Source organism: Vicia villosa, unplaced genomic scaffold (genome assembly GCF_029867415.1).
Source record: "Vicia villosa cultivar HV-30 ecotype Madison, WI unplaced genomic scaffold, Vvil1.0 ctg.001947F_1_1, whole genome shotgun sequence".
Taxonomy (NCBI): Eukaryota; Viridiplantae; Streptophyta; class Magnoliopsida; order Fabales; family Fabaceae; genus Vicia; species Vicia villosa.
In genome coordinates, this window is record NW_026705785.1 from 381,815 (window position 1) to 402,714 (window position 20,900).

Below are 20,900 nucleotides of genomic sequence, written 5' to 3' on the forward strand. Positions count from 1 at the left end.
TAATGTGAGTAGCGCATATCATTTATTGACAAAGAGCTTGGATGATTATTTGGTTTGGTACCATCAGCTTTGGTGGATGAAAGCGGTGCCTTTCAAGGTTAATCTCTTTGTTTGGCGGTTATTTCGTAATAGACTTTCGATGAAAGATAATTTGATGCGAAGACATATTATTAGCGTAATGGAGCAAAGTTGTCCATCTTTATGTGGCTTAAACGAATCTCATGATGTGAATTTTATAGTAATCTTTGGTTGTTTTTGTCTGGGTTATTGGGGATTGAGTCGGGTTTTCAAGAAAATTGCAAGGATCATTATGACAAATTTGTGTCGTTGGGTGGTTGGAGAAAATAATGCATCCAGGTGTTACATATTATTTGGGTAGCCACTATTTGGTTCATTTAGGAAACGAGGAACCAACACGTTTTTCAGAATAAGAGCCTTTCTTTGATGACTATGTGTGAGAAGGTTAAAATCCATGTCTTCTGGTGGCTAAAGGCTCACAGGTCTTCTTTTAGAGTTGAGTATCGGGTTTGAATGATTAATCTGCTTTACTGTACCTTAGGCACTGGTGGCTAGGTTGGATTTTCGGTTGTCGTTATATGAATTGTGTGATTTTTTTTTGGACAGCTCTTCTAATACATCTTGTATTTGAAAGGTTGTTTTATGATTAATATTTTTAGTTTTTTCAAATAAAAAATATTTCAAAGAATATGATGTCTCACAATCATTTATTATCTCTATTGGTGTTCTATGTTATTTTTATGATTATACATCCATAATATTGTTTAATAACTTTTGAGGTTTTATTCTAAGATAATTGCACTTTTTTTAATTCATGTTAAATTATAAGGGATATATGATTGATCCGCACGGGTAATTAATTTTTTTTTAATACGATATATCACAAGCATTTATTATCTTCAATTTGTTCCCTATTATTTATATAATTATACATCTTTAATATTCTTTAATAATTTTTTGAGTTTTATTTCTTTTATTTCATCTTTTAAATGAGAGATTTATAATTGATCCACACGAATAATTTTTTATTTTATAATATGATATAATTCATCTATTTTTTTCTGTATTATTTCTATAATTAGACATTTTTAATATTGTTTAATAACTTTTTTTAAATTTTATTTTAAAAAAATTATATAATTTTTTTAATTCATCTTAAATTATAAACAATTTATGTCTGCATAGGTGGTAACTAATTAATTTTTAGAATATGAAGTATCACATCCATTTATTAGGGGTGTTCATTGGTTCGGGTAAATCCAAATCAAACCGAAATCCGAATCAATCCATAGTGTTTGGGTAGGACATTTTTTCAGTTCGGGCAAGAACCGAACCAAACCAATGAAATCCAATGGCAATTGGTTCGGGTATCAGATTTTCAATTTTCTACCCGCAAGCCCAACCCAAACCAATCATATTAATAATCATAAAAATTACTACCAAGCATTCAACTTCAAGAAGAAAAAAGTGAAATACCGTATGGGGACAAATTATTATATTTTAATTTGTTATTAGAAAACTATTAGTGTATTATGGTAAATAAGCATAGAGCTATGAAACACATTCATTATCATACTAACTCAAGTGTCTAATTAAATATTCAAAAGCTTTTATATTAAATATTTTTTTGTTAGATATTATTTAATCTATTAGAAAAAAATTACTAGTCTAACATTTACGATTAAACACTATTAATACTAAAAAAATTATATTATCATGAAAAAAATTATTTTTCAAATATTTTTTGTATTTTTTATCTATCTGATTAATCCAACCCAAATCAACCCGTTGTTTCTCGGTTTGGTTCGGCTTGGGCTTTATACAAAAAAAATTCAAATCCAATCCAAACCAATCCATATAACTTTAATCGGTTCGGGTATCGGGTTCTCTCAAAACCGAACCAAACCGGCCCGCGAACACCCCTACCATTTATCATTAGGGGTGTAAGCGGATCAAAAAAATCCAATTAAACCGACAATCCAAACCAAACCAAATCGAAATTAAACCGATTATTATTGGTTTGGTTCTAAAACCGAACCAAACCAATAAAAACCGATGTGGTTTGGTTCGGTTCTCGGTTTTAGTTTTTAGGAACCGCCAATCCGATGAACCGAACTAATGGAAATAATGACGCTCTAAATATTTTATTCTACCCATCATTAAACTCAAATTTTTTTCGGTCCAACCATTATCCATCTTTGTTTACACTTCCTTTCTTTAAGAAAAACACGCATCTAGAACCAAACTCTAAAGCATAGAAAGTAGAAACCATAAGTCACAAAAATTATGCTTTCACATAACTGCTGCTTTTGTTGTCCACAACTATTTGTTCCTTTCACCACCGTCATTTTGATATGTTATGGTCGTGTTCAAGTTTTCTTTGTTAATTTTCATATATTTTTGTACCTTTTTCTTCTTCTTTTTCTTCATCAAAATTCATTTAGGTCTTGTTACAAAATAGTTTTGATGCGTGTTCGAGGTGTGAAACCTGTTAATGAATGTGTGTTTTGTTATATTCTATATGTTAAGCTTTGAAATCCCTTTCCAACTTTCTGATGCTAAGTGTTAACTTTTATATTTGATAGTGAACTTATTTCATGATGCAATGGAAATCATGTCACTATTTCGTATGGAATAAGAACAACTTGTAATTTGTTTATAATAGTATAAAATACACCAAAAACACGATAATGGAGAATATAATGTTTTAAAAAATAATAGTATAAAATACACCAAAAAATACGATAATGGAGAATATACAGATGAATATAATGTTTTAAAAAAAACATTGTAAACCGATCAACGAAACCAAACCAAACCGAACCAAATCAGTTAGTTTGGTTTGGTTCCATTTTTGAAAAATGTTGAAAACCAAACCAAACCAAACCGATGGAAATATCATTGGTTTGGACTTTTTTTAAACAAAAAAACGGTCCAAACCGATCTGATTACACCCCTATTTATCATCTCTTTTTCTCTTCTCTATAATTTACATGTGGCCGCTCAAATAACTAATTATTTTTTGAATTTTATTTTTAATATTATATATTTCAATGTTAACAAACAATAAATATACAACTTTAGCATTCAACAATCAATACTAAAAAAACAACCCACAAATCCGTACGGATGTCCGAATCACCAATAATAAGTGGCAATGGACAAGTCTGTACGGATGCACGGTGTTATTAGTTATTAAGTTAAAAATTTTAAGAAGTTAAAATTTATCTTTATAAAATTTTCTTCTATTTTTAATTTGATGATTAACTTTTCATTGACGTCAATGGATTGCTTAGTCTAATGAATGTTTTATTTTTATAATAGTTTATTTTATTTCAAAAACATTTTTATCACTGTAATAGTGCACATCATTTTTTCTATTAAATTTATTAAATAATAATCTTTTATTTTTTATTTATTTTTTATTTTTTAAATTCATTTTTTCCACTCTGTTTCCTTTATAATCCGTCAATGTATAATGAATGTAAAGACTGAGTTTTTTCAGTTTATTTTTATCATTGACTAAAATTTGTTTTTATTTTTCTCGGGAATAATTAAGGGTATGTTTTTTTATAGATTAGAAAAAATAATTTGATCTTTGCATTTTAAACTTTGATTTTGAGAATTTTATTAGAAATCGTAGAACTTATTTTAAATTTATTTCTTATAAATAAATGTGTAAGTTTGACATGATAATTTAAATATGAAAAAAAAATATATGTACCGACAATATAAAATATTTTATTAGGTAAAAAAAGATAATTTAAATTTATTTATTACTAAAAGTTTTATTATGTTTAAAATTACATATTTTTTTATTTAAAAAAAATAAAAATGACACTTATGATTTTTTGTAAATAGTTCAAATATCAATTTTAAAAAAAAAAATCAATATTTAGAAATATAATAACAAAAAATATTAATTTTTAGAATTATTTTTTATTAGAATCTATTTAAATTAAATTTCATATAAATTTATTTTATAAAAAGTTTTCTTTTAAATTATTTTTATAAAGAATATGTAGAACTAAACAAATTATTTTAAAAAAATATTATAACAAACAGATTCTGGATTTCTGAATATCACAATTTTTCTAAAAACTAATATAATTTTTTTAACTTCTATTCATTCATTTCTTTCAAAACACTGTTGTTTAAAACAAGGGGTGATGCATGGGCACCTAGTTTATTATGACTATTTTCTTCAAAGAAAAATTTATAGTAAAAAAGTAAATAAAGAAAGAACAAAAATGTACTAAAGAAAGTAAGAAACTATTTTTTTTTTCTAGGATTGTGTCAATGACAAACTCAGATTTGAATCCCATTTTCATCTTCCTCCTTCTCCTTGTTTCTTTTCATCATCATTACAGTACTGCAGAACCACAGCCGGGAAAACAACTATCGTTTCCTCACAGGTCTCCGACAACTTTATGGGATGTGGCGTCGGTTAGTGTAATTGTTGGAGCCATCTTTGCAACACTTCTCTTAATTTTCATCTTCTTGTTGTTGCTCCTGCGCCGCTACTTACCGTCTCAGTCATCAAAATGTGAAGCTGCCATTGGTATAAATCCTCAACTACTCAAAACTTTTCCAATTGTATTGTACTCTTCCGTAAACAAACATGTTAAGGAAGGTGATGAAGGTACTCTACCATGTGCTGTGTGTCTCGCTGAATTTGATGATAATGATACCATTCGTGTGTTACCTCGATGTGATCATTTCTTTCATCCAACATGTATTGATGCTTGGCTTTCTACTCATGTTACATGTCCTGTTTGTCGGACCAACCTCGACGGTGGCCCTGGAATTGAATCGGTGTAATAATAGTTTTTGGTGTAATAATAGTTTTTGGCTTGGCCGAAATGGAAGTGATGAATGTAAAACAACAAATCTATGAAGATCTAAATCATCAACTTTGTATACATAGTCAAGATAAATTGATGAATTTTATAATTTAGTGAAAATAATTTTCGATGTTAATTGTTTTATTATTTACTCTGTTCAACACACAAAATATCAGAATCTAAATCGGTCATCCATGTCATGAACTTTATGTTCGCAAAGATTACAAAATTAAATAAATTGCCTTGTATTGAGCCAAAAGGACAAGAAGCAAATTTCAATGTGGTAATATGTAAAGCTGCCTTCATACTTAAAGAAAACCCGAAGCTACTCAAAGAGCATCTAAGATCTTTGAATAGAATGTGTTTGGAATTCTGAATCTACAGGTAAATGAATTTGTGAAGATAAATGAGCCTGATGCTTTAGTAGCAGAAGGTGCAAGGGAGGATTGTTTGAAGTTAACCGAGGATAGAAATGTTGGCTTCAAGTAGAGTGTCAAAAACTATGTGAGATAGGGAAAGTATTCTTAAGCAAAAGTTCATATACAAGTGGATCAGGAAGGGTGATGCAAACTCAAAGTTCTTCCATAAATCAATGAAGACCAGACTTAGAAGGAATATGATAGTGGGTTTGGACACATCAGGGCAGAGAATAAATCAGGTGGAAGATATCAAGAGTGAAGTCAGTAATCATTTTGAAAAGATATCATCTCCATAATCTCCTTGTATGTATGAGGAAATCATAGAGGTGGTGTGAAATTGTGATGTTGGAAAAATCTTGTGTCAGATGGTTACTGTTAGCTAAGAATTTTCGACTAAGGCATAAAGTCCTGGCCAGGTTTGAGTAAAGATCCAAGGAAGTGGAAGCAGGTCGACAGAAAGCAGGCCATGAGGGAGTCGACTGACATTGGAGTAGTCGAAAAGGAATCAACCTCCAAAGAATATCCAGGTGGTAGAAAGATCAACAAAAGACTTAGTGAATATTCTTTTAAGATGTGAAATAATGAAAAAAAAGAGGCATGGTAAGTAGTTATGGAAACGTGGGAAAGTGGCCAAGAGCATTTATGCATGGAGATGACATGGCAGAAAGGGATTGGTCGAAATAAATTAGCCGTTATATTTTATTTATATATAGAAGTAGATGTTATTTTGAGTTTTAAAGGTCGCATTTTGCAACATCGTAAAAAAAAAGCTCAAAGTACCTGCATGCTAGAGAGAAACGAGCAATTTCTAACATGTATGCATGCGTCCAATTTTCAATTTAAATGAATTTATGTTTTCTTTACTTTTACAAGCCTTCAATTTTACTTTGTCCCGTTTTTCTTTATTTTACTTTGTTTCTTTGTATTTGATTTTTACTCAATCCAAATATTACAATACAAACACCACAACCTTCCCAAACTTAACACTAAGTTCTTGGATTTTGTAGTCGATCCTGCACATAAACTTCAAACAAGAGGCTAGAGATTGTTTTCCAAAAATATGTGAAAACAAATTGACACACCTGGTGGAATCCGTTGTGTTAAGTTTGCATATTTGACACAGGTTTTACATGTTTTGAATGACATTTCTCAAACATTGTGTGCATGATATTAAGGAGTGTGTGCATGATATTAAGGAGTGGTAGGAAAATGGTAGAACCCAAAAACACGAGCGCAAATCCAAATGGGGAATAACCCTCAAGAGGAAACACATTGGATTCACATGCATCCGACATTAGCATGTCTACGTCAAGTATTGTAGCAGCATCTTCGACTGGCCAAAGTGGGATAGTAATCTCACCGAACCATCTAGGGACACCAATAGCGACTAGGGAAAGTGGCTCTGGTCCATACATACCCAGTTTCACAATGCCCTTATATAGAGGTGATCGAATCTAAGGAATGCCATCGTCGATGATGGCAGGTATACATAGTCACATTTTGACATATGCTGAGAATACGACATCATCATTTTCACTTTACTATGGGTCATGACCTACGGGAAACCAGTTGGTCAACCCACAAGGATGGAATTTTCGTTCCAAGCAATTCTTACTTTCACCATAAATTATGTTGTGGTTATGAGGCAACGGGTGGATGAAAGCAATCACGAGATGGTCTACATGCTTACTCAGCAAATGGGTACCATATTTAGGCCATTAATTCAGGGTTCTACTCAGAGTTACAAACAATTGGCAACTCAAATGACCCGAATATGTGATTTCCTTGATGCCTCTAGGACGCCAATTCGACCTAACGTACACATTCAACCAGAGGTAAACGTTTAGCCTGAGGAGGCAATTGAGGAAACAATCAACCAAGAATAAGAAATTCCTTAAGAGACCGAACAAAGTGGGATAGTAATCTCGCCGAACCAACTAGTAAGTATCATAAGAAAGAAAAAGTTGCTTATGTGACAGTTGATGAGTATTCTTCATACAAAGAGGATTTAGTCAAAGAATGTGAATTTAATGTGGTTGATCGTAAGCCAGAACCTCCTTACTCTTGCAGGTTATTGAAACCATCGAATGAGAAAAATTCTATCGAAACTTATCATTTTTATCAGTTTCCCTTTTATATACTTAGTGTGATGAAATATTTGATTTATTGATAACATGTGGTCAAATTGTTGTGCCTCAGGGGTTAAAGAATCCCCCAATAATTAGAATCCCTCATGGTTTAAAGAATCCCCCATAACATCTTTGGCCTCAAGTGCAGGGCTAAGAAGGCCCAATTTTGTCAACTATATAAATAGAACCATTCACACGGAAACAGGTATGATTTTTAATCCATAACTAACTCCATCTCCATTATTCAAAGATTGACTTGGACGTTGGAGTGATAAACTTACATGTCGATCCCGCACAACAGCACCAGAGCAACAAAAGTCACCCCAAAACTGCATGGGAAGAACGTGTATCATCACCTCGAAAACCTACACCCACAATTTTAGTTTCATGACGGAATACTTATGATTTTCATTATTGGTGAATGAAATATAAAAAAATAAAAAGAAGACGTTAAATTAAAAGAAAATTAATTAAAAGTTTAGTAGTTTTAAATAAGGCTATATTGTTCAACAAACTAAAATAATTATAATTACTCATGTAAATGTTTAATAGAGTCTATTGTTATCATTATAATTATTTGTAGTTTATTAATTATTTTCTTTTTAATTACAGAAAAATAGTTTCTATGACACATCCATTACATTTTAAGGATTTTACTCATAATAAAAATTAATTCTAATAAATTAAAAGGAATGTAGAATCATAGATGACAAAATCACAAAATAATAAATATGATTTTGTTTAATTATATTTAATTAATTCTATAATATTTTATGAGTAACTTTATCAATTAAAAATATTTTATAATCTATTATTTATAGTAATTAAATACATAAAAAAGTCTAAAATTTAATTTATTAATAAAATGATATTTGTAGCACCCCAAAACTGATACGTCTAGAATAATCAAGTTTAAGGCGTTAATGTTGGTAATTAAACATACATCCTCATAGTGTATAATACAACATATGTACATGAAATGTTAATCAAGTTGTTGAAATTGATGCACATTTCTAGAACATTCTAGCAAAAATATATGACAATGTTTAGAGAAAACTAGAATAGTCTAAAGTTGCTACATGTTTTTAGATTGTGTCAATAATTCTTAGTTTTACTTATAGTCTAGAAAGTTCTATGTCAATGTAATGTAGAAAAGACCACAAAATCCTAGATAGTTCTATTCTAGAAACATCCTAGAGCACTTATAAATAGGCAAGCATATGTGTAATTGTATTCAAGCCTTTAAGTCTTTAAGGTCCATATCAATAACAATGAAGGCTTCATTCTACTATTACTATCCTCCTACAAAAAAATGATTACTTATGTGTTACCATGCTCCAATACTAGCTCACACTCTACTTGCTACTATCTTTCAACTATCAACCAAAGCTCTTTACACTATCCAGCTACATTCTAAACTATCACTTCTACCTCAAAACCCAACAGTCTCTTCTTCTAGAAGTTTCTCCATAACTGGGCGATTCTTTCTCTCGGACACACCATTTTGTTGAGGTGAATATGCGACTGTAAGTTGTCGCTCTATGCCTTCATCCGCACAAAATCTGTCAAACTCGCGAGAGGTGTACTCTTTTCCGCGATCACTTCTTAGTACTTTTATCCGTTTTCCACTTTGATTTTCCGCAAGGGCCTTGAAATTTTTGAATACTCCAAAGACTTCTGATTTTTCTTTTAGGAAATAGACCCATGTCATTCTAGAGAAGTCGTCAATGAAGAGTATAAAGTACCTGTTGTTCTCATGTGATGGCGTCCTCATCGGTCCACATACGTCGGTATGTATCAGCTCCAACAGATCTTTCGCTCTCCATGCTCCACTTGTTGAAAATGGAAATCGGTGTTGCTTACCAAGGAGACACCCTTCGCACACTTCATTGTTGTCCTTTATGCTTGGAAGATCTCTCATCATGTTCTTCTCATGTAACTGCTTCAAGGCATGTGTGTTGAAGTGGCCAAATCTTCGATGTCAGAGCCATGAATCATCAACTTGTACTTTCATGGCAATGTTAGTTGCATATTTTAAATTTAGTGGGAAGCTTCTATTGCTTTTATTCATCTTCACTTGGGCTATCTCGACCCTTTTATTTTTGTTGTCTAAGATTTTGCATACACCCCCTTCAAAGTGAAGTGTATAGCCTCTCTCCATCATTTGACCAATGCTTAGAAGATTTTCCTTTAGGCTGGGAACTAGTAAGACATCATGGATGAGTCGCGTACCTTTATTTGTCTCCACCATGACAGTGCCTTTTCCTTTTGATTCAACCACACTACCATTTCCCAGTCGGACTTTCACTTTGACAGACTCGTCGATACTTTTGAAAATAGTCTCATCCTTGGCCATGTGATTGCTACATCCACTATCCAAGTACCAGCTTCCTCCTTTTTCTTTCATTGAGTCTTGAGTGACATAGAACATACATTGTTCTTGATCATGCTCCTCTGCGATATTAGCTTGATGCCTATCTTTGTTGCGACAATTTTTCTCAATGTGCCCGAACCTCTTGCAATGGTTGCATTGTGGCATATTACGGTACCAACATTTTCTCTCTGCGTGGCCTGGTCTTTTGCATATATTGCATGGAGGATTTTTATCTGGCTTGTTCTTAAAGAAATTTCTAGAATATTCTAAATATAATATGTATGAAAATGGTAGAATATCCTAGAACTAAAGTGTATATGAATATGATAGAACAATCTAGAACTATAGTGTGTATAAATATGGTAGATCAATCTAGAACTATAAGTATATAAAAATAATAGAAGAACCTAGAACTATCATGATACTAAACTATCATGAAAAATCTAGAAAGAACTAATATAGTGTAGAAACATTCACCACCATTGAGAGGTTGGTGATTTGAGCCTATAAATAGGCACTTGCTATCTTGTAATTTATCATCCAAGAAATCAATGAAATAGCCTTCTTTCTAAACAACTCACTAAAACTATCTTTTATCAACTATCAACTAATCAACTAATCAACTACATAAGAGTATCAATGGAGGACGAGATAGTTTCACAAATTCACATTTGGACAACTATGGACTACACTTGAAGCTACCGAAATATGCATCAAGGAGGAGTGTTGAAATTGATGCACATTTCTAAAACATTCTAGCAAAAATATATGACAATGTTTAGAGAAAACTAGAATAGTCTAAAGTTGCTACATGTTTCTAGATTGTGTCAATAATTCTTAGTTTTATTGAAGAGTAATTCAATATTCAGAAGATGGACTGATCTTCTGATGGTTACTCAGAAGATAGTATTGACCAGAAGATGCTGTCTGGGTCCCATTAGCTTAGCTGTTTAGTAGTAAGGGTACTTTAGTATTTTGTAGTACTGTTTGTACCTTAGACTTGTTCACTAAGTTTACTGTTTTAGGGCTTATGTGGCAAGATTTTCTTTTCTTATAAATAGCCTTGTAGTAGCTGTCATTTATCAACAACGCAAGTAGAATACAACATTTATTCTCTCATCTCTTTTGCGCCGTTATTCTATTATTCTCTTTGTCACCATCTTTATTCATTGTGCACCAACAATTGGTATCTAGAGCTCCGGTTCCAAACACAGGGAAACACGAGTGAACGTGAGTTTGTGTGACTGTGTGATTGATTTTGTTTCTGGGAAACAAAGTTGTGTTGAATCACATTTTTCTTGATTGTTTGTGGGTTGGGAAACACTGTGTGAGTGTGAGTGAAATCTGTTTTTGTCTGCACAAGTTTAAAGATGAGTGGAAGCAACTTGAATACCAAACTTCCAGTTCTTGATGGTAAAAACTGGAATAGATGGATGATTCAAATGCGTGTATTATTTGGTGCTCAAGATGTTCTAGATCTTGTCACTGGAGGATATATTCCGGTTGCAGCGGATGCAACGGAAGAACAAAGAGAAGCGCAGAGAGAGACGAAGAAGAGAGACCAAAAGGCGTTGTTCTTCATCCATCAGTGTGTGGATGTAAATGTGTTTGAGAAGATTGTTGATTCTATGACGTCAAAGGAGGCGTGGGATATACTGGTCAGGTGTTACGGTGGTGACGTATCAGTAAAGAAGGTGAAGCTTCAATCCCTGAGAAAGCAATATGAAAATCTCAACATGAAGAACAATGAGAAAGTCTCTGAGTATATCTCTAGAGTGATTGTGATCACTAATGAGATGAAGGCTTGTGGAGAAACTCTTTCTGAACAAGTAATCATAGAGAAGATATTGAGGTCACTTACTCCTCAATTTGATTATATTGTTGTATCCATTGAACATTCTAAAGATCTGGAAACCATGAGAATAGAAGAGTTGCAAAGCAGTTTAGAAGCACAAGAGTTGCGTCTGACTGAGAGAACTTCTGAGAGAGAAGTTGAGCAAGCTCTGAAGGCTTCTTTTGTCAAGAAGGACCAGAAGCATAGACGTGGTGATAGATTCCAGAAGGAAGCCTCAACTTCTGATGATAAGAGATATCAGAAGGGAAAGGATAAGAAGAAAGTTCAATGTTACTGTTGCAAACAGTTTGGCCATTTTGCTAGAGACTGTTTGGCAAACAAAGGAAGGAGATCAGAAGAAGCAAATATAGCCAGAGGAGGATCAGATGATGAACCTGTGCTATTGATGGCTTCAGAGTCGGACAAAAGATGTTCGTCAGAATGGTGGTATATGGACACTGGGTGTTCAAATCACTTGACTGGAAACAAACAATGGCTGATAGACTTTGACTCTGAAAGGAGGACAAAGATCAGATGTGCTGATGATAAGTACTTATATGCAGAAGGTATGGGAAATGTCAAAGTCAAAGTGAAGAATGGAAAGACTGTTCTGATCAAGGATGTTTGGTATGTTCCTGGAATCAGAAGCAATCTGATGAGTGTGGGTCAGCTCATTGAGAAAGGTTTCTCAGTTGTTATGAAGAATAACCTCTTGAAGTTGTATGATTCCAATCAGAAGTTGATTATGCAATCTGAACAGGGAAGCAACAGAACATTCAAGGTGAATGTAGAAACAGCTGAAATAGAGTGTCTGAGTGCTGAAGGCTCAGAAGGTGATAGTAAGCTGTGGCACAAAAGGTTGGGGCACTTGAACTATAGAAGCCTGGGGCATCTAAGTTCTAAGAAGCTTGTACATGGCATTCCAAAGATTGTGAAGCCTAAGAAGTCATGTGAGGTATGCATGAAAGGCAAACAACCCAGATTACCATTTGTATCAGAAGTTGCTCCAAGAGCAAAGCATGCTCTGGGAGTAGTGCACTCTGATGTGTGTGGACCATTTCCAGAACCTTCACTTGGAGGAAATAGGTACTTTGTGTCTTTTGTGGATGAGTTCACAAGAATGACGTGGGTAACTCTCATTAAGTTTAAGAATGAGGTGTTTACAGAATTCCAGAAGTTCAAGGTGAAGGCTGAGAAGCAGAGTGGTCAGAAGATAAAGATTCTCAGAACGGATGGTGGAGGCGAGTATAACTCTACAGAATTCCAGAAGTTCTGTGATGATAATGGAATTGAGCATGAAGTTACTACTCCTTATACTCCTCAACACAATGGTCTTGCTGAACGTAGAAACCGTACTTTGCTTGATATGACGAGAAGTATGCTTAAAGAAAAGAAGCTTCCTCATAATCTATGGGGAGAAGCTGTTGCTACTGCAGCATATGTGCTCAACAGGTGTCCAACGAAGAGGCTGAAGGAAATTGTTCCTTTAGAGAAGTGGACTAAAGAGAAGCAAAGTGTTAGTCATCTGAAGGTTTTTGGTTCTGTGTGTTACAAACACGTTCCAGAAGCTAGAAGGAAGAAGCTGGATGATAGAAGCAAAGTGATGTTATTGGTGGGGTACCACAGTACAGGTGCATACAAGCTCTATTGTCCATAAACTAACAAAGTTGAAGTCAGCAGAGATGTCATTGTGAAGGAATCAGAAGTTTGGGATTGGAGAGAGTCTCAACCAACTTCTGATGTAGAGATAACTTTTGAAGAAAAGTTGGAGTCAGAAGATGAAGAATCTTCTGAAGACGAGTCAGAAGATGAAGCATCTTCTGAAGATGAGTCAGAAGGAGAATCTGATTCTGATCCAGATTCTGATGATGATCCAGATTCTGGTGGTAGTCATGATTCTGGAAGGGAAAACTCTGAAGACATAGGGTCTGGAGGACAAGCTTCTGGTGATGATCATGGAGGTGGTGACTCAGGAGTAGCTGACTCTGAAGTAGCTCAGCGACCACAAAGAGTCAGAACTATACCAAGAAGGTTTGCAGATTTTGACATGTTGCAAGACACAGAAGTTGACTCAGAAGGAGAGGTCATTCAGTGTGCTATGTTAGTAGATTCTGAACCAGTGAGTATAGAAGAAGCGCTCAAGAAGAAGGTCTGGCTGAATGCCATGAAAGAAGAACTTGAGGCTATAGAAAGAAACAAGACTTGGAAGCTGACAGAACTTCCAAAGAATAAAAAAGCCATCAGCGTCAGATGGGTTTTCAAAGTAAAGCTGAAGCCAGATGGATCAGTTGGTAAACACAAAGCAAGGCTAGTGGCTAGAGGTTTTCTTCAGAAACCTGGACTAGATTACTTTGAGGTGTTTGCTCCTGTAGCTAGACATGAAACAATCAGACTGGTGATTGCGTTAGCTGCGAACAGAGGTTGGTCCTTGATGCATCTGGATGTAAAGTCTGCATTTCTGAACGGTCCATTACAAGAGGAGGTATACGTGTCACAACCCCCTGGCTTTGTGAAAAAGAATAAGGAAGGGATGGTGTACAAATTACACAAAGCTCTGTATGGATTGAAGCAAGCACCCAGAGATTGGAATTTGAAGATTGATTCATTTTTCAAGAAGCAAGGGTTTCAGAAGTGTGAGATGGAATATGGAGTTTATGTGCAACATTCTGGAAGCAATATGATTCTGTTGTGTCTGTATGTTGATGACATATTGCTTACAGGGAGTTGTCCAGAAGATCTGATGAAGTTCAAGAAGGTGCTGATGAATGAGTTTGAGATTACAGACCTTGGGAAAATGTCATATTTTCTAGGGATGGAGATTCTGTACTCAGAAGATGGTATCATTCTGCACCAGTTGAAGTATGAGTTAGAACTTCTGAAGAAATTCAAGTTGGAGAATTGCAAAGCTGCTGTTACACCGTCAGAAGTGAATCAGAAGTTGGACTCTGATTCTGAAGGTGAAGATGTTGATGCTACGGTATTCAAACAGCTGGTTGGTTCTCTAAGGTATTTGTGTAATACCAGGCCTGATATATGCTATGCAGTTGGATTGGTTAGTAGGTTCATGAGTAAACCTAAGTGGTCCCATTACCAAGCTGCTGTCAGAGTCTTGAGATATGTCAAGGGAACTCTGAAGTTTGGCATATTGTTTCCTTCTGGGAGAAAGGAAGAATCAGAGTTATTAAGTTATTCTGATTCTGATTGGTGTGGAGACAGAGTTGATAGAAGGAGTACTTCTGGATATTTGTTCATGTTTCTGGGAGGTCCTATCTCTTGGAGTTCCAAGAAGCAACCTGTTGTTGCTCTATCAACCTGTGAAGCTGAGTACATCGCAGGCGCTGTAGCTGCATGTCAAGCTGTGTGGCTTCTGAATCTATTAGAAGATCTGAAGATTAGAGTGAAGAAGCCTTTGAAGCTGATGATTGATAACAAGTCTGCAATCAATCTTGCCAAGAATCCGGTGTTACACGGAAGAAGCAAGCATATTGAGACTAAGTATCATTTCTTGAGAAGCCAAGTCCAGAATGGAACATTAGAAGTTGTGCACTGTAGCACTCAGAAGCAAGTGGCAGATGTTCTGACAAAGGCGATCAAGACGGATCAATTTCTGCTCTTGAGGGATGGAATTGGCGTTGTCAGCTTTGATTGAAGAATATGAATTAAGGGATGGTATTGAAGAGTAATTCAATATTCAGAAGATGGACTGATCTTCTGATGGTTACTCAGAAGATAGTATTGACCAGAAGATGCTGTCTGGGTCCCATTAGCTTAGCTGTTTAGTAGTAAGAGTACTTTAGTATTTTGTAGTACTGTTTGTACCTTAGACTTGTTCACTAAGTTTACTGTTTTAGGGCTTATGTGGCAAGATTTTCTTTTCTTATAAATAGCCTTGTAGTAGCTGTCATTTATCAACAACGCAAGTAGAATACAACATTTATTCTCTCATCTCTTTTGCGCCGTTATTCTATTATTCTCTTTGTCACCATCTTTATTCATTGTGCACCAACAAGTTTTACTTATAGTCTAGAAAGTTCTATGTCAATGTAATGTAGAAAAGACCACAAAATCCTAGATAGTTCTATTCTAGAAACATCCTAGAGCACTTATAAATAGGCAAGCATATGTGTAATTGTATTCAAGCCTTTAAGTCTTTAAGGTCCATATCAATAACAATGAAGGCTTCATTCTACTATTACTATCCTCCTACAAAAAATTGATTACTTATGTGTTACCATGCTCCAATACTAGCTCACACTCTACTTGCTACTATCTTTCAACTATCAACCAAAGCTCTTTACACTATCCAGCTACATTCTAAACTATCACTTCTACCTCAAAACCCAACACAAGTACATCAATATTACATCATGTAAATGGAAAGGTCGATAGATGGTCTCAAAATACACAGCAGAAGAAAATAAACAAATCGAATCCTCCAACTTCCTATGCAATCTTGCATTTTCAATGTGAGACTCTGAATAAGGCTAGGTTGGTAGAGCTTTTAGCAAGGATAGTTGGTGGTAGAGCTTTTAGTAAGGATAGTTGGTGGAATTTCTGTCGAGTGATGATAGGTTAATTGTTGACGATTATGAGTGCACGGTGACAGGTTTTTATAATGTGAGATGACTGAAAAATGGTTAGAATTGGAGGGAATTGAGAGTGAATTAGGGTTGAATTTGGTGTGAATTTGTCTTGTAAAATATAAAATGATTGGGGATCTAAAGGAAGGATAAGGTAATTGGATGGTGAGGATTGAGTGAATTATGCTTGTTTAATGAATTTGTTTTGAAATGTGAATATGAAATGATTTGGTTTAGTTGAAATTGAAATTTGGATTGTAATTGAATTGAATTTAAAGTTTTGAGTTTGTTACTTGGTGCATGGGGAAGTTTGTTGTGTGGTCCCAACTTTATTGAATGGATGTATGTGATTGTATGATTGACATGATGATTGGTGATGATCGCTTATGTATATGGAAGATAAATGGAAAGTTGTGGAATATGGAATGGCTTGGGACGTAACTTGGCTGCTTACACAAGGGGATAATCAGGTAAAGCATGAAAATGGAGTGTAGCTGGGAGCTAAAGTTTAATGGCTTGGCTCGGGTAGATCGTAGCTGATTGAATGATGCTAGAAAAACGAAATTCTCTCTATTTTTTCTTTTATTTTTATTTTCATATGGTGTATGGGATAGTTGTATAGATGATATTTGGATGTAAATGATATATAGTGTAATATTCGATGTATGGAATGAAGTGATTTTACGTGTACAGATGAACATAATAGTATAAAATTGATGTAATATGTACAAATTACTTATTTAATAAAGAACTATTTTTGTTTTTATTTTGAAATTGGAATTTGTCTATTATAAACCAAGATATAGTATTTGATTAATAATAAAATTAATATCAATATCTAAGTTAAGACAAAAATAGAAAAACAAATTTAAAATGCAATTAACAAGAAAAAGGTCAGAAACAAAAGTCAACTCTTTAAATTTTGTCTTCACCTTCAATATGTTTAAAAAATACAAATGAAAATACCGAAAAAATAAAAGGAACAAAGAAAAGTCAAAGCTTTGGCTTTTATATGCAAATGAAATTTAAGTCAGACAATGTAAATGGTAAGAGATCAAAGTCAAAAGATCAAACTTTTTAACTTCCTTTTAAATCCTATGCAAACATGAGATGTCCACGTGACCAGATGAAATGGTCATGATATGTTGATGAATTCAATAGTGCAAAACCTAGGGCAAAATTTAGGGTGTGACAATGACCCTTACTACAATGATATGTGATTTCATGATTTTATTCTATACAAACTTGTCGGGGATAAGATAGGTCAATATCAACTCGAGAGTTAATACTTCTTTAATAAATTGTTTTTGAATGATCATGTTCAGCTGCTTCTCACTGAAGATAGATCTCTAAGGAACATGTGATCATATTCGGCTGCTCATGTTGAAGGTAGATCAACTAGGAATTCAAACTTTTGGGGAATCATATTCATCCATTTCTCACTGAAGGTAGACTCCTCTAGGGATTAAAAGATCATATTCAGCCGCTTCTCACTAAAGGTAGACTACTGTGGGGATATAAAATATCATATTCATCCGCTCTTCGTTGAAGGTAGATTCTTCTGACGTTGAAAGATCATGTTCATCTGCTTCTCACTGAAGGCAGATTACAACAAACGTGAAAACATGCTATGCAGTTCTGCTGGGGATGGACTTGTAACAGAGTATCATATTCGACCACTCCTCATTGAAGGTAGATTACTTTACATGAATTGTATCCAAATGCAACTATTATGGGTAAATCATGTCAAACCGCTTATGTTGGAAGTAGATTACTAGCAATGTTGTATTCAATCACTTCTCTTTGAAGTTAGACGTGCTAACAAGAAATCGTATTCAACCGCTCCTCACTGAAGGTAGATTCTCCTAGGAAAGAACAATCGTGTTCAATCACTTCTCATTAAAGGTATACCATAACAAACATTGTATTCAGATGCTCTTCACTAAAGGTAGATGCACTCATCAAAGTCATTATCCTTGTATCATATTCGACCACTTCTCATCGAAGGTAGATATCACTAAATCATATTGAACCGATTATATTGAAGGTAGATTCACTCAACAAAGTTATGTTAAACCGCTTCTCACTGAAGGTAAACTTTCTTAATTGAAATCATATCCAACCGCTTGGGCAGATTTGTTGTGGATACAAGAGATTCTCCAAGGAATAAATACACGAGATACTTGTTGGAGATCGATTGGGAACTCTTAGTGAATCTTGTCTGCTAGAGAACATTAGTCATTGGGAATGACTAGGAAAATTGTTAAATAGAGATAGCTTTGTGAAGAAATGTCTACCTAGATAAATACTTCAACAGGACCTGATGAGGATAATTCTACTAGGCATACCTGGCTAAGAATCCTGCTGAGATGAAAGTCTTGTTGAAGAAATCTCTAAAGGAAACTCTAATAGAAACTCTATGGGGAGAGCATCTAATGGGGAAATCGAGCTGAACTTTTTTTGACGCAAGAGCTCACATGGGAAGATATCAACAACTGCGTTGGAGAAAGATCGCCATTTCGAAAATAAATACCACTTCTGGTTGACTTATGAAAAGCTCTTCCAAATGGCACCGAAGTAAAGAAGTAGGCTTCTTCTGAGAATAGCTCTTGAATTTTGGTTGTGTTGTGGATCACACTAGACTTACTTGAAAGGTCGTTGAATCCTGGCTGAGGTTTATGCATGATATGCTATATGCATTATATTCAAGAAGAATGAATGCATGAATATACTGGTTTATGCATGTGGTGGGTATCAAATTCTAATTCCCCGACACCGTGGTCTTGGATAGCTTTGACACCATGAAGATGGTTATAGAAAACTCTAATTTTTGCTTTGCTACCTGGCGGGCTCCATGATGATTCTTGCCTTATGTCTTTCTATCGACCATCACCATTGTGTTTCAACTTGCACACCCACTTCACTTTGATAGCTTTTGTGTGTGCTATCAATTCAACTAATTCCTATGTGTTATTTCTTTTGATTGCTTGTAACTCTTTTACCAAGCTGACTTCCATTGTATATTCTTTAAAGGCGTGTTATAGTTGTTTGGTTCAACACTTGCAAGTAAAGATAAATGAACTAATTTAATTTCTGGTGTGACTTTATCATCACCAACTACTTCATAGTCTTGAAGTCTTGTTGGAAGAACTCTAGTTCTTTGAGGTCTTTGGCATTTTCTATCCACGCCCTCTTTGACTTCGATTGTATCAGGAATATAAACATCGGCTTCGACTATGATTTTATCAGTTTCTTCGTTGATGCCATAACTCATCAAAGGCTTGTTAACTGCATCATCAGAATTCCAATCCCAGGAAGAATTCTCATCAATCACAATATCTTGACGCATCACAATCTTCTTATAAATTTAATTAAACAGCATGTATGCGTCCATTTTATGATATCCTACATGAATCATAGGTTCAATTTTGTCATCTAGCTTTCTTCTTCTTGCATCAGGTATATGCTTATAACAAATAGAGCCAAACAACTTCAGATGAATCATTGATGGTTGCTTGCCACACCATACTTCTTCAGGAACTTTGTTCTTCAGTTTCTTTGTGAAATTCTGGTGTATTAGACCCAAATGTCTTGAAAGATGTCGAGACATTTGATATGTCAAAAACATTAGCAAGGTATATGCACACAATTTTTCCAAAGTGAAAGATAAATGACACCAGTAATTTTTGACCCAGTTCGGTGACAAACACAACTACTCTGGGGGCATACCAAGCCAGGAATGAAGTCCACTATCAGCAGTATTAATTCAAAGCTAAACAGTCCTAGTTTACAACTTCTCACTTAATCCCTACCCAATGACCCTTCTACCTAGATCCTCTCTAGATATGGAATATCTCCATCCCACTTCCTATTACCACAGTAATGTTGTACAGTTCTCTAATTCCATTAGCTATAGCAATAACCTAATACCCAACACATTCTGATTACATAGATAAACAGTTTGGAAGACATACTTCCATGATAATCCATAGCCAAGACTCTTGAATATGACTAAGAACTTGGAGTTACTCCAAAGCTTCCTCCAAGAACAATACTCCTCTTACCTACAGGCTTCGAGGATCACATGGTAAGCTTCCCACAACTCGGGAGGTTTACCTCGACAAACCATAATGATTACATCTTTTCTACTCGGTGGTTGTCTTCTTTTTCTAGGTTACAAACACTTCTATTTATAACATATACCCAACTGGATATGAGCCTTCAATCACAACATATTTGCTGTTACAAAATGCAGTTACTTCTGCTACAATCAAGGTATTCAATCTATTAGTTTCCGAGATATCTCCCTATTTAGAAAATATATAATCTTCAAATATTCTAACTTGATTCTTCTGATTGATTCCTCAAATCTTCTTATTGATTCTTCAGACCTTTTGTATATATGCCTTTATTTGATTTGCATAATATCCCTGAATATTCTGCATTCTTCTGTAGTAATTAAATCACACAAATTTAATTAAAATTCTTCACTTCAGCTCAGTCATGATGTCATAACATCCTATGTGACATGTTATTCCAGATGTTGAATTACTTCAACATAACATGTTCTATCATTTCAGTGGGACTTATTTTCCGTACCTGTTCTTCTTATGCATTACATAACCCATACTATTATTTGTTTTATAAAAATTAAGCCAACCCTAAAAACAGAGAACTAACAATCTCCCCTTCGGTAAATTTT

General features: G+C 34.5%; 1 protein-coding gene across 1 annotated transcript; it reads left to right on the plus strand.

Moving 5' to 3' along the window:
- Positions 1-4,317: 4,317 nt before the first annotated feature.
- LOC131637218 (E3 ubiquitin-protein ligase ATL6-like) lies at positions 4,318-5,351 on the plus strand. The gene is made up of 2 exons (XM_058907807.1): positions 4,318-4,833; positions 5,247-5,351. The coding sequence occupies exons 1-2, from the start codon at positions 4,318-4,320 to the stop codon at positions 5,349-5,351; spliced, it is 621 nt and encodes a 206-aa protein (XP_058763790.1).
- Positions 5,352-20,900: the final 15,549 nt, after the last annotated feature.

Excerpts from the sequence above, each read along its gene's own strand:
- LOC131637218 (XM_058907807.1), top strand. The coding sequence starts at position 4,318 with ATGACAAACTCAGATTTGAATCCCATTTTCATCTTCCTCCTTCTCCTT. Across the intron at positions 4,834-5,246 it reads GTGGCCCTGGAATTGAATCG|GTAAATGAATTTGTGAAGAT; the intron begins GTGTAATAATAG and ends CTGAATCTACAG.